This window comes from Dama dama, chromosome 32 (assembly GCF_033118175.1).
Source record: "Dama dama isolate Ldn47 chromosome 32, ASM3311817v1, whole genome shotgun sequence".
NCBI classification, from domain to species: Eukaryota; Metazoa; Chordata; class Mammalia; order Artiodactyla; family Cervidae; genus Dama; species Dama dama.
Window position 1 is genome coordinate 21,841,813 of NC_083712.1, and position 27,873 is coordinate 21,869,685.

General features: G+C 39.2%; 1 protein-coding gene across 3 annotated transcripts; it reads right to left on the reverse strand.

Moving 5' to 3' along the window:
* Positions 1 to 1,391: 1,391 nt before the first annotated feature.
* CFAP97 (cilia and flagella associated protein 97) lies at positions 1,392 to 27,873 on the reverse strand. 3 transcript variants are annotated; one of them, XM_061134827.1, is made up of 5 exons: positions 27,801 to 27,873; positions 20,782 to 21,834; positions 12,056 to 12,324; positions 7,032 to 7,182; positions 1,392 to 4,543 (listed from the first exon to the last, which is right to left on the reverse strand). In XM_061134827.1, the coding sequence occupies exons 2-5, from the start codon at positions 21,815 to 21,817 to the stop codon at positions 4,416 to 4,418; spliced, it is 1,584 nt and encodes a 527-aa protein (XP_060990810.1). In that variant the 5' UTR covers positions 21,818 to 21,834; positions 27,801 to 27,873; the 3' UTR covers positions 1,392 to 4,415. The 3 variants fall into 3 exon arrangements, with proteins under 3 accessions (XP_060990810.1, XP_060990808.1, XP_060990809.1); XM_061134825.1 differs by having other exon boundaries at positions 1,392 to 4,546; XM_061134826.1 differs by having other exon boundaries at positions 1,392 to 4,546; positions 27,704 to 27,812.

Genomic DNA, 27,873 nt, shown 5'->3' on the forward strand with positions numbered 1-27,873 from the left:
AACAACAAAAATACCATGTTAGCAAAACTTGTGGGAAACAGCTAAAGCTATGCTCAGAAGAAATTTATAGCTTTTGATGCATTTATTAGAAAAGACAACAACAACAGCATTAGAAAAGAAGGACTGAAAATCAGTGAACTATACATCCATTCCAAGTTTTAAAAAATGACAGCAAATTAAGCCCAGAGAATAAAACTGGAACTAAATAACTCAGATAACGGAATTAGTGAAAAAGAGACAAACAACAATGTCAGATGAACTGCATGTCTAAGTGTGAAAGGTAAAATTTCCAGAAGGTAACAAAACAGCATTATTTCAAGTCCTCAGGTGAACGAAAATTTATAAAATCCAACATTTAAAAAAGGACTAATCATGTAAGAAAAGACCGACAAATTGGATTCTGAAATAGAGACACAGAACATTAAGACTGTATTATGGTGGTTCCAGAAATATCTCTAAGTGGATTAAAACAGTCACCAGAATTTTAAAACCAAGTACAAATTTCTGCTATAATGTAGTCTTATTTGCTAGAGCTCAAATATACTACCAGCAGGAAGTACTCAGTGATTTACTCCAACGGCACTATTGTTATTTAACCCTTGTTAAAAAAATTCATAATGTTTTAGCAGCAAGTTTTAAAAAGAGTATTTCTTATCATTCATAATACCCATTATACATATGAAATGTTGATGTGAACTTAAAAAAAACACTCCTTCAAGCTATAAAAGAGTGTCTATTGTATTCAAGCTATAAAAGAGTGATTTCCTAAAGGAAATCAACCCTGTGTATTCATTGGAAGGACTGATGCTGAAGCTCCAATACTTTGGCCACCTGATACAAAGAGCCCACTCACTGGAAAAGACCTTGATGCTGGGAAAGACTTGAATGCAAAAGGAAACGGGGCTGGCAGAGGATGAGATGGTTAGACAGCATCACCAACTCAATGGGACATAGACTTGAGCGAACTCTGGGAGATGGTGCAGGACAGCCGAGCCTGGTGCGCTGCCGTCCATGGGGTCACCAAGGGCTGGACACGACTTACCGACTGACGACAACGTCGCAGCAACATAACGATTATGATGTGGTTTAAAGAGATGATCAAGAATGTAATTTAAAGCATTTCCCACATAAACTTCATACTTCCAAAGATATAAATAACTAATATCCTCTTTCCAATTTCATTCTCACTAATTCTTAGTCATGGAGGCATGTAAAAGTTATTATTCTAATTTTTACAATGGGAACAAGAAGACAGTGCATTTGAGAGACAGACATAGGATCAAAACTCAGTTATCTTTGATTCTTTTCTTTTTTCCTTCACTGTGCCAAGGGTGAGTTCTTCATGCCTAAAAGACATTATAGTAGACCGGGAAATTAAAAAAGAATGTTGATTTTTAAGTTTCTTACTATCTTTATTCATACAAATAAAGTAGTCATGAGCATTAAGCACATTTTCTTGGATGATTTACAATCATTTATATAGGTTCCAACTTTGGCATTTAAGATATTAAACATTTTATGAATTATTAAAATAATAGAGTAACTTAAACTTGTGTCCCCAACTTTACATTGGTCATAATACTTTTCATACTGTGCAGTATTTGAATTTGAAGATCAAAGTACACACACATATCCATCCCAGTGACCTCTTTTTAAAGTTACCTAGATAGCCATTTTGGACATTTGGGTTAATGGGCTGAAAACAACTACAATACTCTACATTTACAAGCAAACAAGAAAACGTTTATTTGGGGTAGTAGCTAAGAAAGCAGCTTTTTACGGAGACTGGAAAAAAAGGAAGCAGGGGAAGTATGAGGGTAATTTTATCCTTAGGAAATAACTTTAATAATTCAAAATTTTTCATACGATCTTATTAAGAAGGATGCAATACCAGTATAACATTTAACAGATATGGAAGTAACTCTCAATAAGAACTTTGCCTAGTAATTGCTGACCTTAGATGAGTATCATTTCTAGTTGCACATGTAAATTTTCAAAATATGTATCTTAGGTACAAGGGAACCAAATATAAAGTGATGCTAGACAGTCCTTCACATTTTTTATGTTTTGAAAATGAAAATAATATACTTCTGATTTCTTCATAAAAATACCCCTTAAATCCTAACAACTTAAAAGGCATCTTGACTTACATCGGAGAAGATCACATTTTTCAACTCCTACCCCTCTACTTATACTTTTCAATGTAAAATAACCATGACAACAGTTGTAAATTTCTCTTTGAAAAGAGGAGCATTGTTGTTCTTTCTGACTTTTGCTTCAAGCTGAATCTCTGTTAACAGTAATACTTAGACGAAACTCCCCTGCCTAAGTAGTAAAAACTGAAGGTGTTAATTTAGTATCTAAAATCAAAGTACAGAGAAAAAAAAAATTTTTAAGATCAAAGAAAAAAAAAGTACAGCTTTTATCTATCAAATTAAAATTGTACCATATGGTATATGACATATGGCAGCAAAGACTATATACAATGTATTCAGAGACTAATGCTATTACATAAAAGGTTTCTTTTTCCCCCTAACAACTTAAAAACCAATTTTAAAAAATTGGCTAACTCACTACTGGGAATATATTCAAATGCTGAATTTTAAATTCAGCATTATCTTATCTCTCCTTAAAGACAGGTTGTTACACAAACATCGAAAAGTGCAATAAGTTAGAAAACAAAACCTTGGTTTAGTACAGCTAAAGTTTATAAAGTAAAGCACTAAATGATGTAAAAACCTATACACCAGAATATCAAATAACAACAAATGAACATTATAACTCAAAGAAAGCAGCAGAAAAATCTCATGGTCAGGTTGTTTTCCCATGAATTTTTTAACCCCATTCTCCCCACCCTTCTCAAGCCCTACCTGAAACAAAATCTATCAATACAAACTAAGACCAAGACATTCTGAATTGATATTTAGCAAAATGCAGTTTGGCTTACCGCTGAAGGTGTTTAAGAAAAGTTAAGTTTGGTGTACACGCTACAGAGCTTGAGCAACTCAGAAAAACAAAAAACAAATATTACTGTGTTTACAGATCAAAAATTCACACTAAAAAAAAAAGGACAGATTTGGCATTTAGTATAGAAACTTAGCAATACATTTTAAGGTATACAAAAGGCCAGTAATGAAAACAGTGATAACTAGAACAGCAGAAGCAACATGACCAAGATATACTTCGTTGTACAAGAGCCTACAGATTGACAGAGAAAATACTGATTTTAAGAGTCACCTTTATTACACCCTACTCACACATCACTAATTTCAAAAGGTCTTAGAAAGTGAAACTGGCAAAAATGGTACTTCCAGGATTCAATACAAAAGGCCAAAACAAAACCAAAAAATTGGCTGACATTTATAAAGTAGCCTCAACAAATACGGGATTTTTTTCCTCCTTTATCATTCATCTCTTTAGTTTTCTTTGTCAGCCCTTAAAAACAAAAGGGGTGAGAACAATGCATTTGTTTCACGCTTCCTCTCACTTAAAACAATAAACGCTGAATACAGCACAACCCATTAACAACACCCCTTAAAACACTGTCCTGACACAACTTGGGATCTGCTTCTTGGATCCTCAAGCTGGAGGTGCTCGTCTGCTAATTCAACAAATACTTGCTTTTGCTTATGAGGATCTGGACACTGGACAAACTATTCACAATGCAGGAGCTCTAAAGAAACCTAACAGAATCCTTACCTACTTCCCCTGAAAAACACAAAAGAGGAGCTTCTAAATTGAGCTTTCTAAGACTCACAATTTGAAATGGTCTGGAACGGTTGATAACATTTTTAAGATCTAACTAAGTGCACACTTCTATAGAGGTAGTAGGCACCTCTGGTGAATCACAAGGACTGCCCTAGTGCAAGCTTCTGTCTTCTCCTCAAATCTAAATCAGCGCCGCCAATCGGAACAAATTTCAAGATTAGTTTCATAATAACTATCTTACAATCAAGTTATAAGTCACACTACCCAGGTTCTGAAGCAAAGAGAAAACCAAGTCAGTCAGGAGCTGCGCTCACTGTATAAAACTTACAGAAAATAAAAACAAAACAACACATAAATGAGAACTATATAGCTAACATTTTGGTCCAACATGCAGGATGCTATCACAACTGCTTCATCAGTCCAATAGTTGAACCAATTTCTATGTTGAGAAAAGACACAGCTATACCACCATTTCTCTACGAAATATATACATGTCTCATATAAACACCTCCTCCCAGGAAACACTGATTTTCATATTAAGTTGTCTTTTTGAAAACAATTTTGCATCCAATTACAATACAAGTCACTGCTAGTACACCTTAAATTGCTTAAACCAGTGTTTAGAGGTCTACACAGAGAATGACAGCATTATACAAGAGCACTTCAACTAAGAATTGGATGAACAATGTTTAAAGTAAAAAGAGGTTTTATAACCAAGCTGTACGGACATTCTGGGGCTTAGATCTTAGCAACAGGCCACCGCCTGTTGTGTCAAAAGCAGATGGCTCACTCTTACAGCTGAGGCCGCTGGTAGCACTGGATGTCCTGGAAGCTCCTTCTGAAAATAAATGAAGAGCAAGAAATTATCTGAACTAACTAAACACATAAACCATCATCTGATACACTTCCTTTCCTAATTTGAAGCCCAGATTAAAATAAAACTGTCTTCTCTATCTCACATGTGTTTTTAATAGTCTAATTCTATTCCCAACCAGGAATGTTCTTCAGAATTCCCTGTGGAACTTAAAATAACAAACATAACCAAACTCTATACAAGGGCATTTTGATGCAATAGATTTGGGGTAGGAATAAGTATTTTTAAAAGCCTCTCAAAAGATTCTAGTGGGAAAAATAAAGTCTCTTTGTATAACCATTTATACATTTATTCAACAAATAATTTATCACATTCACGGCATGATATTAAGTTTTGAGTTACTGGAATAAGACCCTCTCTTAGTCACTAATTCTACCAAGGAAGTGATGCGTGGTTCAGTCGCTCAGTCATGTCCGACTCCCTGCAACCCCGTGAATCGCAGCAGGCCAGGCCTCCCTGTCCATCACCAACTCCCAGAGTTTACTCAAACCCATGTCCATTGAGTCGGTGATGCCATCCAGCCATCTCATCCTCTGTCGTCCCCTTCTCCTCCTGCCCCCAATCCCTCCTAGCATCAGGGTCTTTTCCAATGAGTCAACTCTTCGCATGAGGTGGCCAAAGTATTGGAGTTTCAGCTTCAACATCAGTCCTTCCGGTGAACACCCAGGACTGATCTCCTTCAGGATGGACTGGTTGGATCTCCTTGCAGTCCAAGGGACTCTCAAGAGTCTTCTCCAACACCATAGTTCAAAAGCATCAATTTTTCAGTGCTCAGCTTTCTTCATGGTCCAACTTTCACATCCATACATGACCACTGGAGAAACCATAGCCTTGACTAGACAGACCTTTGTTGGCAAAGTAATGTCTCTGCTTTTTAACATGCTATCTAGGTTGGTCATAACTTTCCTTCCAAGGAGTAAGTGTCTTTTAATTTCATGGCTGCAATCACCATCTGCAGCGATTTTGGAGCCCAAAAACATAAAGTCAGCCACTGTTTCCCCATCTATTTCCCATGAAGTGATGGGACCAGTTGCCATGATCTTAGTTTTCTGGAAACTTCCTCTATTATGACTCCCTTCCCGGGACAGGTCTCTGTCCCTAGCTGTTTTGTCTCTCTTTTTATCTTTTATATTTTGTCCTACCTCCTTTTGAAGACAATGGGCTGCTTTTCTGGGCACCTGATGTCCTCTGTTAGCGATCAGAAGTTGTTTTGTGGGGTTTGCTCAGCGTCCAAATGTTCTTTCGATGACTTTGTGGGGGAGAAAGTGGTCTCCCCGTCCTCTTCCTCTGCTGTCTTAGCTCCTCCCCAATCTTAGTTTTCTGAATGTTGAGCTTTAAGCCAACTTTTTCACTCTCCTCTTTCACTTTCATCAAGAGGCTCTTTAATTCTTCTTCACTTTCTGACATAAGGGTGGTGTCATCTGCATATCTGAGGTTATTGATGTTTCTCCTGGCAATCTTGATTCCAGCTTGTGCTTCCTCCAGCCCAGCATTTCTCATGATGTACTCTGCATATAAGTTAAATAAGCAGGGTGGCAATATACAGCCTTGATGTACTCCTTTTCCTATTTGGAACCAGTCTGTTGTTCCATGTCTGGTTATAACTGTTGCTTCCTGACCTGCATACAGGTTTCTCAAGAGGCAGGTCAGGTGGTCTGGTATTCCCATCTCTTCCAGAATTTTCCACAGTTTATTGTGATCCACACAGTCAAAGGCTTTGGCATAGTCAATAAAGCAGAAATCGATGTTTTTCTGGAACTCTCTTGCTTTTTCGAAGATCCAGCGGATGTTGGCAATTTGATCTCTGGTTCCTCTGCCTTTTCTAAAACCAGACTAGCTTTTACAGACTTTATAGCTTAGAACATATACAAGTAGTAACAGCACAGACTTCTGCAGGGAATGGTCTGGCCTTTCCGAGTGTTGTACAATCCAGCACTCAGCGGTCACTCCCACCTGTGTTCTCTGGGTGTGTGATGGATCAAATACTGAGCACTAAGAGGGATTAATCTGATGACTACAGATTGCTAATTTTTGTCTTAGTTACCAGTGAAGAAGAAGCATGCATTAGGGCTGGAAGATACTACTGAAAATTCTTCACCGGCTAAAGAGACTGCTTCAGCAACTTTTAAACAGTCTTATCTGTTCATTTCTTCCTTTAATAAACACACTGAAATTAAAAGTCTCTCCTCCACTACCTAAGAGACTACTGATATTTTCAGTTATTTAACTGAAAATTAACTGGTTGCCTTCCTATGTGGCCACTATATGCTGTAAAAAATGAAACCTGAAGTTAAGTGAACAAACACAAAACAAGGCATGCCAGTGAAACACACATAGACTGCATTCCAGAAGTCAGCATTTTAAAGCTCTATCATAAGAACCTAAGTCATAAACTTTTAAAAGGGAAAAGGGTACAAACAAGTACAAAATAACGTGTGCGTGTGCTTACTTAGTGAGCTGTACTGGCTGAGCGTTGACCTCACTCGTCTGGAGACTGGGGATGAGCTGAGATAACCCATGTTGCGGTGATAGTCCATCAGCTGTTCAGAGCGTTTCATGCCAACTGTTGGCTTCACAGCTTCAAGCCTTTTCAGAAAAGCCTTCATTTAAATGAACCATTTAAAAGCTAACGTTAGATAAACAGCAGTAGTTTTTAAAAAAGGCAAACACTTTCCAGAAACTGAAATTCACAAAATAAAGTAGAAAAGACTTCAAGTCACTGCGGAAAAAAATATTTCAATAATAATGTGGAAAATCTAAAAGTTTCTACCTGTCCTATAGCTAACCAAAACCACTATGATTTTAACAACTGATTGTGGGCACAGCTCTCTTCTTTGTCAGGTTACAATCTTAGAAAAGATGCTGTAAGTTGCAATACACTAAACCTTATTTTCTCACAGAAATGACATTATGGGAGTAATAATGCTAAGAGCCCGTGCTCTTAATATTAATGCTAGAAACGACCGTGAACATATGCTTAGAGAGGAACTGACATATATACATTTAAGAGCAGGAAATAATGTCATTTCTTTCAGCAAGTAAAGTGAAACTATAAACTATACTATAGGAAACTATTATAAAGTACCCCCGTTGACCCCTTCCCTTCTCCTTCTGCTAAAATTATTCTTGCAATTTTTCTTAAAAACAGAATTCATCTTGTCTCCAAATGAATATATGTAAACATGGTTTAATAAGAACAGTTCCAAATTTTTAAAAAATTGTACCCTTTTGAAGTAACCAAGTTCTAATACAGTTGGGTCTATATGCAGCAAGTGCGCCCTCTACTGCAGAGGGCTGTCCTCTTCACCTGTTCTGCACACCTTTTCCCTGGAGGCCTGCAGCCTCTGGATTGCTAAGGAGCTGATGTTAGGGAACTGGAACAGAATTGCTTTAGTCATCATGCCTGTGAGCCATGCGAACTGGTCTCTATCACTGGAGATGGAGCAAATGAAGGATTATGAATCACGAAAATTACAAAGTAATGGACCCTGGTTGTGCAGTACATTGGACACAAAAGTGTCGTGTGTGTGTACACGCGCACCCTTGCATGTGTGTTTTGACTACAAACAATCCGGCAAACAGGTTAAAAAGTGTATCATCTCACACTGAAGAACTATTTGAGCCAATGCAGCTCTATATAAGGGTTTCATAGGTGGCTGGTTATACAATGAATACACAAAAGTTGATAGTTTACGAAAATAACCAATTAGAAAACAAAATGAAAAATTTCATGGCAATAACATAAAAAATATAGTTCTTGTTTTTTTTTTCCAGAGTCCTCTCTCGGATTTTTTTCCCAATTATTTTTATTATTATTATTTTTTTCCATTTATTTTTATTGGTTGGAGGCTAATTACTTTACAATATTGTAGTGGTTTTTGCCATACATGACATGAATCAGCCCTGGATTTACATGTGTTCCCCATCCTGATCCCCCCCTCCCACCTCCCTCCCCATCCCATCCCTCTGGGTCTTCCCAGTGCACCAGCCCCGAACACTTGTCTCATGCATCCAACCTGGACTGGCGATCTGTTTCACCCTTGAAAACACACATGTTTCGATGCTGTTCTCTCAGATCATCCCACCCTCGCCTTCTCCCATAGAGTCCAAAAGTCTGTTCTATACATCTATGTCTCTTTTTCTGTCTTGCATATAGGGTTATTGTTACGATAACGAAAAATATAGTTTTAAAGAAAACTACAAACCTTACCAAGGTCGAGTGTTAAGAAGGCTTGAGTAAACAGGACATACCACATTTCTAGATTAAAAGGTCATATTTTAAGAGTGCCCAACACTCTGCAATTAAAATGTAAACTCAACACAATTCCAACAAAAATTTAATTAAAAATTTTTTATAAAGGAAAATAATCAGCTATTATGAAGAATGCAAAGGACCAGCCAAGAAAAAAATGTTACAATATATAGAATTAGTTTTATTTTGCTTAATAAAGCAAATATTTGCTTAATAAAGAAGAGTTAAGCATAAATATGGACAATTCCTATTCCTTACAATAACATAATTTTTATAATAAATTATGCTTATTTCACCATTTAGCTTTAAGCTACTTTTTCTACTTGTGAATTAAGCTTTTGATCCAGAGCTGCACTGTCCAAGGCCAAAAGCCACATATTGTTACAGAACATTTAAAATGTGGCTAGTTCAAATTGAGATATGCTCTAAGTATAAAATATACAACAGACTTCAGAGACTTAGTATCAAAAAACATAAAATATCTCTCAACAGTTTTTTATATTCATTACATGTTAAAGTGTAATATTTTTTATTTAGTCAGGTAAATATTATAGCGGAATAATTTCACCTATTTCTTTGACATTTCTAATGTAACTGTTAGGAAAATTTAAATTATACATGTGGTTCACTTTATGTTCTACTGTTCCCAAGTATAACAAAAAAGATCCTACTATGAAATGGAGAAAAATATTGCTCAGATATACAAATTACTAAGTAACAAAGTAAAAAGAAAAAAATAGTGGTAATTTTCCACTGCTTATTAAAATAGCTGAGATGTACAATTGATATGGGGTATAACGGAAGCTGTAAACAGAAGCTGCTTACCAGTTTTCATCTCGTTTGTATCTAGAATAGTCCCTAGACATTAATGGCTTCAACTTTTCAAAAGCAAACCCAAGTTCCTCAAAACGATAAATATAGAATTACTATATGACCCAGCCATTCCACTCTTAGGTACACACCTAAAGGAACTGCAAGCTGGGACCTGAAGAGATACCTATAGCCAGTGTTCAGTGCAGCGTTATTCACAATAGCCAAAATGTGCAAACAACCCAAGTGTCCATCATCAGATGAATGGGGAATCAAAATGCGGCATATATACACACAGGGACTATTATTCAGCCACAAAAAGGAATGAAGTTCTGATACAGGCTACAACATGGATGGACCTTGAAAACATTATGGAGTGAAATCAGCCAGAGACAAAATGACCAAATAGTCTATTATTCTACTAATATGAAATATCTAGGATAGACAAATAGAGACAGAAGGCAGATTAGAGGTTACCAAGGGCTGAGGGGAAGGGAGAACAGAGCGCTATTGTTTGGCACAGTATTTCTGTATGGAGTGATCAAAAAAATTTTGGAAATAAGTAGTATTTATTCACAATTCACAACATGGTGAGTGTAATTAATGTCACTGAACCAATCACTCAAAACAGTTAAAACGGCGAACTCCCCTGGTGGCGCATGGATAAGAATCCTGCCTGCCAATGCAGAGGACACAGGTTCGATCCCTGGTCCAGGAGGATTTCACGGGCCGTGGGGCAACTGGGCTTGTGTGCCACAACGACTGAGCCTGCATGCTCTACGGCCCGTGAGCCACAGCTAAGGAGCCCCTGTGCCCTAGAGCCCGCGTGCTCTGCAACGAGAGAAGCTGCCACAACGAAAAGCCCATGGACCACAACTAGACAGGAGCCCCTGCTCCACCCAAATAGAGGAGGTCCGCATGCAGCAACAAAAACAGCACCGCCAGGAGTAAATTAAAAATAAACATAGCAGCATGTGCATATCAAAATAATAATAAAGACATTGAAAATTTTAAAAACTTAAAATGGCAAATTTTGTTACTTTTATATATTACTCTAACTTAAAAAAAATGAATCATGTAATTTATCAGAACCCACTGTACACTTGAAATGGGTATGGCATGTAAATTATACCTCAAAAAAGATGTTAAAAAGAAAAAAGTAATCCCAAAGCGAGGAAACCTGGATAAGATTCTACCACCTGCTCTAGCTGTTTAACCATTTTCATAAAATATAAATGAATCCTGAACTTGCTAGAGTGATGTGGAGAAAGTTAGCATGTAGTTCACTACCCATCACCCTCATTTCAACTTCTTCTGCTGTAATCTACTCCCTGCCATATTCAGGGTAACTCTCTTGACCAGTATTTTACTATTTTTTGCAAATATCCTACCCTAGCTCACCAACTCTTGGTGTTAGTGATGGTAATAAAGAAATTCATAAGAGTTACTCTTGCAAATTCAGGTTAAGTAGAACTGTAGTGATGATGAAACATAATAAGGGTGAATTTGGGGAACTGTTCTAGTAATTTCAATAACAGCTTTATCACTTATTTTAACTCTGAATGTATGTGTTCATTAAAGGTCTAACTTTAGTTGAAGATGCTACCTGGGTTTAAAATCTTGGCTCAGTCACTTGCTTAGCAGCTCTTTGTCCACGGGTTAATTATTTAACCCTTTTAGGTCTCAATTATTCCACCTGTAAGATGTAGATATAAATAAAGTACGTCCCTGAAAGAATTATTGTCTGGATTCAATAAGCTAATATTTAGAAGACATCTGGAATAATGCCCAGCATTAAAGAGCTCTGTAAATATCAGCAATTATGAATTACATTTTATAAAGAGAATGATATGCTATGAATAGTAGTTTTTAATGTGAAGATTTTCAACAGTTTCCATATATATATTTCTTAGGATATCAAAGGACTATTACTATACGATTTTTAATAATCAATGTCTTTCATACATTCAAGCAGCAGGGCACCCAAATCTGACCTCTCTGAGAAAGTGTGTATTATTTAAAATAAGTGATATATAAATTATTTTAGCTTTTGAGGATAAAATGAAGTAAAATAGATTTAGCTAGTGACTGAATACTTCACAGATGTATGTATCTAATCCTTGGACACCATTTCTTGTATTGCTATAGTAATTTAACAGATCTAGTCAAATAGATAGTAGACTTTGCAGTATTCTCATTTAATACTCCCTTAAAATATAGTTTCCTGGATAAAAAAAGCACATATTGTTACTTTCCAGGCTCATGGCTCATCCTATATTTTATGCCATACAAACCTATTCCTACTTTTATATCATTTAGAAAATTTGGCTGTATTGGGTTTGCTGAAAGTTGGGCTTACAAATCAGTACAAATGCACTTTATTTGATGACTAATATGTTTCAGTCACTTACCAAATTTTCTCTTTCAATCCTTTGTTGTTCCCTCTGTCTGTTGAGAGCACTATGATACAACTTAGGGGGAGGACCAGTCGATCTTCTTGGAATCATACTCTTGCTTCCTGGCTTCTCAGCCTGTCTCGACAGTTCTTTCAAAAGCCTCTGATTTTCCCGATCAATCTGTCTCACTTCCTCTCTTGTGAAAGAGTAGTTTTTTCTAGGTGCTACTGAAGGCTGATCAAAGCGATGTTTTTGTGGTCCCTTTTTATCTAATTGCAGAAAAGCTACAGAAGTGAACAACAAAAAAGTGAACAAAAAAAGGAAAAATGGCTAAATAAACAGCAATATGATGGCATCATGGTACATGCTTTAACTTTTATAAACGAAACTACATTAACTCATGATAAGGGTGTATGGAATAATTTCAATGACATACAGACTACAACTGGGTAGGAAAAAAAATTCAGAGGCAGCTTAGAGGTTTATGCTCATTGGGTTCATTGGGAATAAATGCTATACACAAAACCATGAAAATATTTTAACAAGAAATGTACAAGGCACTGGTTGTAGACTGCAGGTATAATTTATGGAAAATGCTTTTGTCGTGTTTATTATGTGTTCTCCTAAAGGAAGCTTAAAAGTTATAAACCTCTGGTGGATTGCATTGACACAATAATCAGTTGAGATGGTTTTTATTAGTCGGAAAGGGATCCCAAGTGGCGCACAAGAATCCATCTGCAATGCAGGAGATGTGGGTTCGAACCCTGGGTGAGGAAAATCCCCTGGAGTAGGAAATGGCAACCCACTCCAGTCTTCTTGCCTGGAAAATCCTATGGACAGAGAAACCTGGCCAGCTACAGTCCATGGGGTAGCAAAGAATTGGATATAATTGAACGACTGAGCACACCCACACACATAATTAAAAAACTAAAATGTTCTCAGCAATGCATACAATGGCCAGAAAATGGCAACAGCAAAGCTAGAATATTCTGAAACTTTCAACTTAACCTGAAAGCATTTTACTATGCAAGATTTATGGTCTTGATATTGGCATTGTAACAAATACTTCTACTATAAAAGTCAAACTTTTATTCCTGACTAGACATAAGCCAAATGAATACCTTATATAAAAGGAGCTTTTAACCAAGAAAATATTTTGTATACTATGATTACCAAATGAAATTTTTATCAACATGCTAAATTCTCAATATTTCATATTATTAGAACAATTTACAGCAAGTCACAATTATTACTGAACAGTTATCAGAAACTTCTAAACATATCAAGCTTGTTTCACCTTAAGCTTCTACTAAAAATGAATGTATTATATCAGATTAACAGTATGGTACATTTGTTTTAACAATATCTTTTTAAAGTAACCATTATTTGTTTTAAATTAATCATTTATTTGGCTGCACTGGGTCTTAGTTGAGGCATACAGGATCTAGTTCCCTCACCAGGGATTGAACCCATGCCCCCTGCACTGGAAGTGTGGAGTCTTAGCCACTGGAAGCCCCCCATTATTCGCTTTCATTATATCAGAGTACCTTTATGTTCATGGGGTTCTCATGGCAAGAATACTGGTGCTGTTTGCCATTCCCTCCTCATTGGTAAAGACCCTGATGATGGGAAAGACTGAGGGCAAAAGGAGAAGAGGACGACAGAGCATGAGATAGTTAAGATAGCATCATGGGCTCAATGCACATGAATCTGAGCAAACTCGGAGACAGTGAAGGTCAGAGACGCTGGCATGCTTCCCTGGAGCTGCAGGGAGTCAGACACATTTAGCCACTGAACCACCACCATCTTTATGTACACTCTTTTACTTGCTTAGTATTTTATGCTGTTAAAAGCATTTTTAACCCCATTTAAAAATGTGACTGGTGCAGAAAAGTTAAATCTTTTGAGCAAGGTCACAAAACTGTAAATCTACATCTCCATGCTTAAACCAAAGATGATCAGAGATTAAGGAAACTTAAAAAAAAATTATTAACAGTGACTTCCTGATAGGAAAAATTAGGAAATTAATGGCTGGTAATTTGTTGAAAACCACACCAAACTAATGACGAAACCTGAATAGGAACACATTTAGAAAGAGATATATATGGACGATATATAATTGAATTTTCTTGCTTCCAAGAAATAACCATTTTGTAGAATTGAATAAGGTTTCTAGATTAATTTAGCCTTTAAAATTAAATTCTAGAGGGAATTAAAAGTAAGCTATTTTCCTAATGTCATTTACAAAAAGCTTTTAAAAGCAAAATAAGGCAACAGCTAAAAATAAAATGAAGGAAGAATTTCAAACTAATTCATTTAAAAAAAAACAAAACAAAATAGCATTCTAACCCCCCTTGATGGGAAAAGTATATGTTGAGTGTTTACATGCTGATTCCAGGTATCACTAGCACATTTTTCTAAAGTGGCTACTATATGCTTTAGTATGAGGCAACCTCCAATATATGATCTACCGTCTTTCCAATTAAGATCTAAAAAATGTTAATTTGAATAAAATTTCAGGGATAAAAATATATTAACATAAATATGTACATTATTTAAATTACACATTTAAGAAATACTGCTTTTCCCTAATTTTCTTTAATGAAACAATTTTGCTCAAACTCTTTACAGTATTTCAATATATCCATTATCACTAAAGCCACTTCTTGACTCAGTAACACCATTTACTAGAAGTACCAGCTTAACTTGCACCTAAACTGTGATACAGACAGCATTTAAAATTTTCATGTGAATACTATTAATGGAAAATCTATCCCAAGCCATATTATGTCCTTATTTACATAATATTAGTTTTTCTTTAAAAAAATCTACCCTGTAGGCATATTCACAATCCCGATTAAAAAAACCAATGGTATTTGCTTTTTAAAATGATGTTTCAAAGGTTTTTTTTTTTTAAATCCCAACTCTTGTAACTGAGAGGTGATGATTCAAGGAATAATAATTAAATTTACTAAGTTTCTTTATGAACATCTTGTCAGATGAGAACTTCTGAGACATTCTTCCAGTCTCCTCCCTTTGCATCTGGGCAGGTCTGTGATGGCATGGATCAACACGATAGAGCCCAAGGCTGGGCAAAAATAGAGACAGATGCAGCCCCCCACCCCCTCCCCCCCCAATGCCGTGTCTCTGGAACCCTTGTGCTTGGGGCCTGGGCCACCCTTGTCTGGCTGCCCTAAGGCTGTGAGGCTGACTACCCTGTGAGGACATCAAGACCACATAGAGGGGCTGTGTGTGGCGTGGGTATTGTGACCCCAGCCTTCAGGCCATCCTGGGCTGCCACTTTACCCATCTAAGATTGTGATCTGTCATCAGAGCAATAGGGACTAACACACAAAGCAGTGCCAGGAGTTGGGTGCTTCTGCAACAAAAACCCAACATCTGGAGCACTAGCTTTGAGATCAGATAGTAAGTAGGGCTAGAAAGGGTTGGAGGAAACTGCTAGTGAAGATGATCAAGCGGCAGAATTTTAGCAACACTGTTGGCTATGACAACAAGGAAAATGGAAAACATACCTTCTGCCATTGGTGGCTTTTGCTAAGCAGATCTCCAGGCAGAATCTTTAAAGTATCAATAGTTTATTTTACCACCATAAGAAGACAGGATAGAAAACAGATGAGCTACAAAAGGAATCGGTCAGTTTTCAAGCAGAATTTATAGAGAATATCTATATTGAGACTTTGGGGGTTCAAAATTATTACTACTTCGGCTTCCTACTCTCCCCTGGCATAAGATTCTCAAAGTACTCGAGCTATAATTGAGGAACCAAACCCAAAGAGCCACAGCTGCCCTTGGGACTTGATTTAACCCTGGATCACCAGGTGGGAGGGATCTTTGAAAAGGGGGAACATAGTTTTGCATTTGGGAGGAATGTAAATCAATGTATGGCCAGAGGGTGGACTGAAGAAGTTCTGCAGAGTGTCTGTGTTATTTGACACTCCTCCCATTAAGAAAGAGGGTCTATGCCCCTGCTCTTAAACCTGGGAAGGTTTATAACCAATAGAACATGGAAGAAATGATGTCGTGTGGCTTCCGATGCTAGGTCATAAAAGGTGATGAGGTGTGAGCCTGGTTTTCTGGAACTGTCCTTGGGGCTCTGAACCATCTGCACTGAGGCTGCGGTATGTGAAATAGCCAGACCACAGGGAGAGGCCATGCACGAGCCCCCTGCCCAGCAGCCCTCGTCCCCAAGCCACCCCCAGCCCAGACACTGGATATGTGAGTACGCCAGCACTCAGACGATTCCATGCCCCACCTGTCAAGTCACCCCCACCTTTGAGTCTCTCTCTATACCCTAAGGGGCTTCCCTGGTGGCCCAGATGGTAAAGAATCTGCCTCCAATGTGGGAGACCAGGGTTCGATCCCTGGGTCAGGAGGATCCCCTGGAAAAGGGAATGGCTACCCACTCCACTACTCTTGCCTCGAGAATTGCATGGACAGGGGAGCCTGGTGGGCTACATTAGCCCATGGAATCGCAAAGAGTTGGACACGACTGAGCAACTATGACTATACCCTAAGTACTGGGGTAATTTGTTATGTAGCAATAGAAACTGGTATCTCATCACTTAAAAAAATATATTATGTAATAGACAAAAAAAAAAAAAAACAAACCATGGGCCAAGTGCAGCCCGTAAGTGGGTAGTTCATACTTTTTTTTTTGTCTAACATCTACCAATCTTCCACAGTGATTACAGCTTTATCAATTTCATCATCTGGCTCTGTTTTGCTTTTATCAAACACTTCAAATCAATGGCTGTTAAATCTTTTTAGTGTACTTGGTCAGTCTGTTCATGTAAAATACTCGTCTTTGTCCCTTTCAGTGATTTTCACATCTCAAATTCTATTTCGTGTACTAATTGATATTTCTATTTTCTCCTCGTTACCTGCCTGGCATAACTTTTTCAAGCCTTTATTTTCATTCTTCCTATACTATTGATATTTTAAACATCTTTACAGGTTGGATTTGGTTAAAAAAATTTATCCCCTCTGATAATGCCTTCTGATAAGTCAAAACAATTTACTTATATTGTTTGATCTCTTCTCACAATTCTATATCTTAAAAAAAAAATGCTTATTTTTTTGTTTGTTTTTTTCCCTCATTTTCCCCCTTTTGGAAGACTGACTATGCTAATTTATTTTTTCTCTAATAGACTATTAATCCATTCTTCAGGAATAGAAGTTCTTATACAGACCTCACACCAAAAGTTTACTGAGGACCCCAAATAATGTTTATGTGGGTATTATCTATCAATATTTACCATGTTAGAAATTAATGGTAAAAAATTGAAAGATATCTGTTAATTCGTCTGAAAATACTAAACCAGTGCTGTGTAAACATCACATTTTTATAAAAATAAAAAATCAGTGAGGAGAGAAGCAGAGTTGAACACTTCTGCAATCTTTTACCGCCTGCCTTCATAGAAGACAGCCAGAGCGACACAGCTTGGCCGCGCACACACCACATCTCACACGTCCATGGCTTAGGTCTATGGAGAAGATGAAAAAAAGAAAAACAAAAATATTCTTCAATCCGAACGCTTCACTGGGCAAATTCAGCAGGAATAATAATTTGAGAAACCTCAAAAAACACCATATGAATACTGATCGCCATAGTTAGTATTTAAAACACACTCTACTGCTATACAGAATCTTTGGTGGGTTATATTGGTGACTCCAATAACAGATGCATCAGTGGGCAAAAACGCCACTTTGTTCCTGGGCCTGTAGTAGCCCTGAGCACCACGTACTGTATGGGCAGGTCCTGGGATCAGGGATCCCCAGGGGGCAGCAGATTGGATAAAGCTCTAGTCCACGTGCCTAGAGACTGAGCCACATTTTAGCTCTGTTTCCCAGTCAAAACAGGATAAGATTATAAGGCAGAAGCAGGAGGCAAAAACTTCCTATATGTATTTCAGATGGCAAACCTAAGACTAGTGGGTAACGGTTACTTTAAAATCCAATTTCAGTGAAACTTAAGATGCATACTTCCTGACTGTTAGCACTGTGGACAGAAGTGTCCCACCGTCCTTTAGGTAATAAATAGTGTCTAATGCGGGGATTCCACCAAGGAATAAGATCCTGCCCTCATGTTGCTTACACTAACTCCAGACTCTCCTGAAAGGAAATGGGCTTTTGTGACCGTGAGGCAAGGGTAGGTGTGAAACTTCTGCACAGAACGTTCAGAAGAGTATTTCCAAGAAGGTGATGGATAAGCTGAGGGCCGAGCAATAGACGGAAGGAGCCTCTACAGAGAGAGAGGCCAACCTCAAGCGCAAATACCCGACGAGTGCAAAGTATTAACATTCTATGGACAGTAAGGAAGTACTATGACTGGACTGAGAGGTAAAGAGAGAAAGAGGAGCTGAAGCAGTAAACAGATGATGGGGAGCCATGGTTCATCAACTTTAACAGCATATGAGACAAGGGCACCAGGCTCTCCATGGCAGAGCCCAGGCATCAGCACTTAACAGTTTGTTTTAACAATGTGAGTAGTTCTCCAAGAGATGCTCACGTACTTCCTGGGATAAACAGTCACGGAACAAACAGTCTGTTAGCCTATGGTAAGAAATTTGATATTTATTTTTAACCTAAGAGTAACCCACTGAAGAGTTTAGAAGGAAACTAGTAGGTCTGATCTACTTTTTTAAAGATCATTCCCGTTGTTAGGGGAAGAAGCAGATGGGCAAGAATAGAAAACTCAGTCTTGAAAGTTTTAAGAGACTGAATGAGCATTTATCAGGAAAGGCATGCTGAATGGAGACTTAGCCACTAGATAGTAATAGGCAACGCCAAGAACCTGATTTTGAATTCTACTTTGTGTACTAACAAGATTGATACTTTATTTTCTCTTTCTTACCAGCCTGGCATATCTTTTTCAAGAGTTTACTTCATGAGTATTCTTCCTTTGTCAGGAAGCATTTAACAGGAGGCTTCCTGTGTGCTGTTTGGATCTGTCAGGAATCCATTGTCCTTATTAATTCCTGAATATTCAGGAATTAAGAGGAGAGGCACGCCTTTCCCTGGGCTGAGGAATCCAGGGGTGTTCTTTGTTAGCTTTTCAATACGGTGATAAGTACCCTTTTCCTTTTTATGAACCATACGGTAATAAGGATCGACTTATGCTTTGTAAGTCTGGAATTTTAATCTTTATCTTTGCTGAGAGTAACTACCTTGTAAGACAGTATATATGCCCACACCATGTTGATTAAAACACCTTTGCTCCATCAGAGTTTGGGTCCCCGTGTCTTTCTTTCTGTCTTATATCTATATCTATTTCTGGCTGATTCCCCAGAGCGCGAAAGCTGGCTGCATAACCCGGGGAATATTAGCCTCTTTCCTTCTTTCACTCTCTCATCGTCGACTCTGGACCTCCAGGTTCCAGTCCAATAAAGGACCAACATTCCTTATACTATTGATATTTTAAATAATTAAACAATCAATGAGTAACAATCAAAGAAAACCTATAAAAGAGGGGACATTCACAAGTGTAAGTTGCTCCAAAATACATTTTATCAATCTATGAGACTCATTTGACTAAATAAGGGACTTATTTATGCCCTTCTATCACCACCCTATGTAAAATTATGTAGCTGACGATTTATTCCTTCAACTAACATTTTAAACAAATCAAGACAAGAGAGTCCTATTTACAACTTAAAAACTTTATCTTCAATTGCCCTAAAACCTAACCTGCAAGCTCAATATTTTTAGTTTTATATTAACTAGTCAAAGATGAAGTGTGAGGTTGCTTTTACTTCACCTGGAATATATTGTTCCTTTCAAACTAAATAATGGGTATAAATAAATTGAGACAGAAATACAGTAGTCAGGATTATCTTAATTCTTAAATCCTTCTATCTTAGAAGTAACTAAAAGTTGAATCATGCTATTTCACCAACTTGGTAATTATTTTCCAGTAATTCTGTCTAGCCTTTAACTTAAAATCGGAATTGTCTCCTACACTTTACTCTGAGTTCTCTTAATTTGTTAGCATTCATGCCACCTTCCCTTAAACCTGGTGCTCTTGCTTTCTTTCTCAAAGAAAGTGAAATATATCTTACACCCGTGTCTCCATCACACATAGGAAAACATCTGGCTCCCCTTCTTGCATTTATTTTATCTGGTCTCCAGGCATTTTGAGTTTCTAAGAATCACTGTGAGGTAGTTTCTAGTCCCAGTTGATTAGTTTTATAGTAATATAAATAATGATATTCCAGATATCTTTAAATGAAATAATTTGGTTAAATTATAATAATATATCCATGATCTCAAACAACAAAACACACCTACTAGAAAAATCAAGGCAAATTCATAGCATTTAATATTTAAGCTCAATATAATATTAGGTTTAATATTTAAATTCAATACACAGGACTTTCCTGGGGGTACAGTGGATAAGAATCCACCTGCCAATGTAGGGGACAGGGTTTCGATCCCTGGTCTGGGTGGATTCCACATGCTGTGGAGTAACTAACCCCATATCCCACAACTACTGGGCCCAAGTGCTGCAACTACTGAAGTTCATGCACCTAGAACCGGTGCTCTGCAATGAGAAGCCACCAAAATAAGAAGCCTGTGCACGCCAACTAGAGGGTAGCCCCCCCTTGCCACAACTAGAGTAAGTCTGTGCAGCCAAAAATAAATTATAAAATAAACAAAGGCCCTATCTCTAGATGTAGTGATTTAAAAAATACGTAAATTCCAGACACAGTGTTTAAAATTACCTTTTAAAAGATGATTCAGGTCCATTGTGTCATGTAAGACTTTTTGTTTATATCTGTGGTCCAAACTGAAATCCAACGCTGTTGACTTTGAGGTGAGACTGGGTTCATGTTTTTCCTTCCCTTTTTTGGCTGATTTCAAAGATTTTGAGTTATTTTTCAGATCCTCAACAGTTTCATATACTTCTTGCCTCACATTTTCTTGCCTTTTAACTTTCATTTTTCGGTCGCTTGAGGCACCCAGTTCGAAAGACTGAACCGGGCTGATGTCCGGGGTCGATAAAGGAGTGACATCGGTCACAGTGTCTTCTGATTCTTCAGTGTCATCACCAACCTTGGGTTTTGTACCTGAAGCCTGGGCTCCTGGTGATTTTTCTCCTGGTTTATATTTCAGTTTGGGTGACAAGTGGGTGGTGCCAGGGAGACGCTTCTTCAGTGATGGAGATGAATCAGACAGGCCTGCGTCAGATCCGGTATCTGAACAGCCTGTATCGGAACTTGAAGATGAGAAGGACAAAGAGGAAGAGGAACTGCTTCTGGAATACTTTTTACTTAGGCTTTTCTTGAAGTTATTCGGCAGCTTAGCTGACTTGGACCTGACATGATGCTTTTTCTCATCATCAGTGCTTTCCTCGCCATCTGTATAGTAGTCGTGCTCACCGTCTTTTACAGCTTGCGGAAGGCTATTTGGAGTGGGCAAGCGTATTTTATGTTCTACTCGAGCATCACACACTTTTGATCTTGAAGGAGTGGTCGAGGACGAAGAATTTCCAGCTTGTGCATTACCATCTTCTGCAGGGTGCTCCTCTGGAGGAGTTTTCCCATTGCTCTCAGTTCCCTTCTCAGTAACATCATCTTCCTTTCTTTGTAGTCCAAGTTTCAAGTTTACATTTTCTGTATCTTTGTCTATTCTCTCTTCAGTGTCATCCTCTTGCTTGTCAAACACTGAGCTACTCTCGCCTTTCTTCGCTTCTTCGAAGTCACTGTCAAAGAAAGAATGGTCCACTTCACCTTCCGATATATCGTCAAACCGATCCATGCTGGCAAAAAATATATCTGAAAAGGAGGAAAGTGTAACCATCAGACTAAGAGTAATTTCCAAATTATTCTCTTTATTTTTATACAGTAATTGCAAACTTTGCCAAACTCAGAAGTCTGGGTAATATATAGAGAGAAATATGAGAAAAAAAAAAAAACAAACCCTACCATAAAAACAGTAACTCAGTGAAATGATAATGGGGGCTACCGGGGTAATAATCAAGTTGCACCAATGATCTGAACAATAATAAGAGATCATCAAGGCAAGCATATCACAAATGTGGATATGTAGGTGAATGCCAAGGAAAAACTGACTTCTGTAAATTAAGTACAGCTAGAGTTTAGAATGCTAAGCCAGCCCAAACAGACATCATTCTGGTAGACTGGCCAGTTAAAGACTCACATTTCCGGGGCAGGCTGAAGCTTCAGGGTTAGTTATGAAAGCCCCAGTTTGGTGGGATGGCCCAGCAGTCAGAACTCCATTGGGAGTGGGCAGTTTTCAATCCGACTCAGTTTAAAAGATGAGAGATGTGATCAAAATCTAAGGCACTAGCAACAGTCTCAGCTACTGCTCTTAAATTCTTAAACTTTTTGTTGTCCCTTTGTGTGGCATCCGTAGATTACGGCGCTTTTGCTTAACCTGTGTGATGGTCAAAGGTCACAGCTTCAGGCTCACAGTCTTAAAGCCAGTCATTCCCTTCTCCACTTTTCTGAGGTTCAGTCTTAGGGAGAGATCATTTCCTTGATGGTTAGTGACTATGAATGTACAATTACAACATTACTTTTAATACTGAAAAAAAAAAAAAAAAAACTTGAATAGAGGAATATTTTGAGCCCATTAAAATCACTATTTAAATCACAGGTCAGCAAACTACTGTGAATGGGCTAAATCTGGCCCACCACTTGTTTCATAAATAAAGTTTTATTGGGACACAGCCCCACTCACAGGTTGAAGAACTGTCTCTGACAGCTTTCCCACTGCATCTGCAGAGTTAAGTAGCTGTGACAGATACCATAGCACCCACACAGCCTAAAATGTTTACCAACGGACCCTTTGTGGCCCCCTGATGTTGAGGCTATTATCAGCGTGAAAAATGCATTAATACAAAATTGTTATCTATACTGGATTAATAATACAATTTAGACATTTGGACAAAAAATGAGTTTAAAAATCATCAATCCCACTGCATTTTTAAATTTTACATTGTTGTTATTGTGATAGTGTTCATGTAACAAACTAAGCAAGGAAGTGACTGACAGGGAGTCTGCACAGTGAGAAAGAACCAACTGGGTCAGATACTCGGGCTCAAAACTTGGTATTGCTGCTTCTCAGTCATGTGTTCCTGGGCACAAAGAGAAGAAAGTGCATCACAGGCCTGTCTGCAACAGTGCTGACTGAGGGAAAAACTCAATGTCCAGTCGGAGGAAAACAGAGAAGAGAAATGTTTTATATTATATACTGTGTATCAGTTAAAAATGATGAGCTGAGAGCCACAAAAATCATGTCTACCAAGACAGCGGAATTAAATGAATGACAATATAATCATGAAAAGCTTCACACACATACACACACACAAACCAAACAACACTAAACTCTTCAAGCGGACAAACATATACATAAAATTCTACCAGCCTGGCCTGGGAGGACATGCATTAAATATCCAAGGGTATGAGCCTATAAAGGGAGGGAGGAGGAATGAAGCTGGGAAAGGGGACAAAGGGGAAGAATTAAGAACCGGTTTTCTGTGATCACAGGTCATCACAAATATAAAAAGGCATGACTGACCGTTATCAATCTAATTCTGCCCACCTGAGTTCAAAGAGAAAAACAGCAAATCAAATAAGCTATTGAATGATGGACAGCACTTATTAATAGTCATTAAATTCTCCCCAAAGCTATCCTTTTTTGTAAGATAATTCACACTTTAAAACGTCAAGGAATAAAAGAGCAGTGGTAGCTGTTTTTTCCCACGGTTAAGAATGCCTTTAAGGATTGAAAAATTTTTAATAAGTTTCTTCAAATTCTAAAATCAAACAGTTTCACTGCACAGCCCAGAGCTAATTTTCTTAGCCAGGTTAAAACACAAATCTTTTAAAAAACAAATCATCCAAATTATTCCAACTTCCGTCCCTCTGCAAAACTTGCTTACATTTTTCAGGAAATAAAATTACTAAGCTAAGTCTCATTTGTATTAGTGTTGCTATCCTAACTACTACCAATAGTTAAAACATATTGAGTACTTATATGTTGTTGTTGTCCAGTCGCTAAGTCACATCCAACTCTTTGTGACCCCATGGACTGTAGCACACCAGGCTTCCCTGTCCTTTACTATTTCCCAGAGTTTGCTTAAACTCATGTGCATTGAGTCGGTGATGTCATCCCACCATCTCATCCTCTGTCGTCCCCTTCTCCTCCTGCCCTCATCTTTTCCAACGAGTCTCTTCACATCAGGTGGCCAAAGTATTGGAGCTTCAGCATCAGTCCTTCTAATGAATATTCAGGATTAATTGTTCTAAGTACATAAGAAGTACTAACTCACTGACTCGTGACAACAACTTTTAAGATATTCTGTCACCCTCTGGTAAGTGGGAACTTGCCTGAAGCCACACAGCTAGTTAAGTGGTCTGCCAGGATTCTAAAGTGGACAGCTTTGAGGATCACGTGACTAACCACTGTTCTACTCTGCTTTAGAAATATGGTCCTAGCCTTATGGAAAGAAAAAAACTGAGACCTTCCCTCTTTGAACTTTAAGCACATTGTTGTGATATGGATGATTTATTTGACAGTAAACAGGGGCCAAGATAGTAAAATAACCCCTCCCGTGGTAGGGAGTTTTAAGAGAAAACGGGACTTGTTTAGCAATACGGCTTTAGAAACAGTTCTTTGCAAAAAAGGATGGCCTGAAAATTAGATACATATGCTAGTGTTTACCACGCATTTTGCTGGATATATTTGTTGTGCAGCAGTTTTCCTCTAACAAAATAATCTGTAACAAATCTCACTGGCATCACAAACTGAATAAACCAGTAGCCTTAGGTAAATTTAAGTGTTAACCTAGGTAATAAGAATTCAGAACTTTGAACTGACTTGTGACTCTCTATCCCAAACTGAACTTGTGATCAAACCACCATTCCAAAGACAGTAATGAGTTTCCCAAGTATTTCTGGCAAGGAGAGTGACAAACCCGGTGTAGCAACATACAACTTGCATCATATTCTGCTTGGTCAAAACACCTTTTGGCAAAAAGTCTAGAACCTGAGTTATGATTAATGGTTTACCGACCAAGGGCTCACAGAAATAAAATAAATAACTAAGGGAAAGGGTGTGTTCAGATACTTGAAGAGTGGTGATATGAAACAGACTTGAGAGCTATTATTTGCAGCTCCAGAGGCAGAACTTGCATCAGCAGATAGAATGCATAAGAAAGCTGTTCTGAGTTTAACATTAGAATTGCTCCAAAATGGAATGCATTCCCTTCAAGGATTATGAGCCATAAGTCATCTAGCCACAAGTCACTAGATACCGTTGAAGCAAAGACTGGATGGCTATTTGCTGGGGTGCTGCAGAGGGAATTTGTGTGTCTGGAGGATATGACCTTTCCCAACCCCAATATGAGCTAGGTCTAAATCCCAAAGTCTATCCCTAAGCCAAATGACTACAGATACTTCTTTGAAATCCGTTTTTCATAGCTGTTTCCCGCCTTCCCTGTCTTCTTAGCAAACTGGGAACTCCTGGTGCCTTGCTCATCTTTCTATCCTAGCGCCTAAAGTCAGACCTGACAAATACTAGATATTCAAAGAATGTTTATCTGAGGAAGGAGTCTGGAATTAGGAGATTTAAGATTGAGCCAGCTATGCAGGGCTTTTCAGGTGGTACAGTATTAAAGAATCTGCCTGCCAATGCAGGGGACACTGGAGACATGGGTTCAATCCCTGGGTCGGGAAGATCCCCTTGGAGGAGGAAATGGCAACCTGCTCAAGTATTTTTGTCTGGAAAATTCCATGGAGAGAGGAGCCTGTTAGGCTACAGTCCATGGGGTTGCAAAGTTGGACACGACTGAGCACAGCCAGCTATGTAAGCAGAAAAATCACCTCTTTCACCTGATTTTTTTTCCTGGATCGTTTTCCATAGCTGTCCTTCATCCCTTCCTACTCCACACACTAGAAGCAACTATCCCCATATTTGCATTCACAAGATCCCTGTGAGTATGAAAGTCACTCAGTCGTGTCCAACTCTTTGTGACCCCACAGACGGAAGTCCGTCAGGCTCCTCTGTCCATGGAATTCTCCAGGCAAGAATACTGGAGTGGGCAGACATTCCTTTCTCCAGGGGATCTTCCCAACCCAAGGATCGAACTCAGGTCTCCTGCTTTGCAGATGGATTCTTTGCCATCTGAAGGGAAAGCCCCACCGGGAAGCCCCACAAGGTTCCTGTAGTCCCCAACAATTGTAAGCATCTGTCTCCCTAAATGGTCACAGTTCATGACAAGGGGTGCAGAGATCAGTGTCTGGGAGACTTTTCAGGTTTAGATTTAGGTTCCTAACATCCAACAGATGGGTTATTGCAAGGACCTAAACATTCAGGTTTTTTCAGTAGTCATGTATGGATGTGAGAGTTGAACTATAAAGAAAGCTGAGTGCCAAAAAACTGATGCTTTCGAACTGTGCAGTTGAAGTAGACTCTTTGAGAGTCCCTTGGACTGCAAGGAGATCCAACCAGTCCATCCTAAAGGAAATCAATCCTGAATATTCATTGGAAGGACTGATGCTGAAGCTGAAACTCCAATCCTTTGGCCACCTGATGCGAAGAACTGACGCATTAGAAAAGACCCTGATGCTGGTAAAGATTGAAGGCAGGAGGAGGAGGGGATGACAGAGGATGAGATGGTTGGTTGGCATCAGCAACTCCATGGACACGAGTTTGAGTAAGCTTGGGGAGCTAGTGATGGACACGGAGGCCCGGCGTGCTGCAGTCCATGGGGTCGCAAAGAGTCGGGATATGACTGAGCGACTGAACTGAAACATTCAGGTGACTTAACAAACGGGAAAAATATCCAACTGTCCCAATCACTAAGCAATCCTTTTGACAATCTTCAGTTAGTGAGATTCAATTTACATCAAAGAGTAATAAAAATATGGACTTAATAAGATAATAAAGTTTCTCTAAAAAATATTGGGAAAGCGTAAAAATCAAATGACAGTTCATCGGGCTGCAATAACCCTGCTGGTACTCAACGCGGACAAGTACTCGCCAAAGCTGCCCAGGAGTCACTTAGACACCCATCACTCGTAGAATCCTTGCAGAACCAGCAATACAAATACCAACGCTTTCGCCTTACATCAGGCAAACACACCACGAGGAATCCGGCATTTTTAACTGTCATTTTAGATACTGTGACATGACGTTTCTATAGTTAAGACATATGATTTGGTCCAAAGACGGTAACCTATTGGATACCCAAAAACCTCAGCCCAAAGGAAACACCTGTCTTCTAGGATCTGAGATTCCTTACACGACCCCCTCCGGACCGCACGAGGCAGCGGATAACTGACATCCCCCTCCCTCCTCTGGGTTCAGGGTCAAGTTCCGCGGAGATGGGCGGGGGAGACCTGAGCCAGGATCTCCCGGGGCGGGGGCGGGGGGGGGGATCACGTCTTAGTTCACGGCCGACCCCGACTCCACGCCACCCGCGAACGCGCCCCGAGGTCAGGCCCGGCCATCCCAGCGCGGCCGACGAGGGGCGCTGGCCCTGCGATCGCGCCGGCCCCGGACGCCTCCGTGTGGGTTAGACCCGCCTGCCAACGGGCTGCCCGGGCCGCAGAGGCGGCGGGGCCCGGAGGGCTGGGGGGGGGCGCGGCCCGGCCGGTCCGCCTTCCGCATACCGACCCTGTGCTCTCGCCGCGGCCTGGGCCCCGGAGAGGGGAAACGGATCCCGAACGGGGGGCGGGGGGCGCGGAGAAAGGGTCGCCCGCGCGCAGCTCACCCGGCGCCGCAGCCTCCTCGCGCCGCTGGCGTCCCTGCCGTGCGCCCGTGCGCGCGCTCCCGCAGCCCGTCCA

Bases quoted from the DNA above. Each gene is read 5' to 3' on its own strand.
- CFAP97 (XM_061134825.1), bottom strand. From the start codon at position 21,817: ATGGATCGGTTTGACGATATATCGGAAGGTGAAGTGGACCATTCTTTC. The intron at 7,183-12,055 runs GTAAGTGACTGA...ATTTAAATGAAG, and splicing joins GGATTGAAAGAGAAAATTTG to GCTTTTCTGAAAAGGCTTGA. The intron at 4,547-7,031 runs GTAAGCACACGC...ATTTATTTTCAG, and splicing joins CAGCCAGTACAGCTCACTAA to AAGGAGCTTCCAGGACATCC.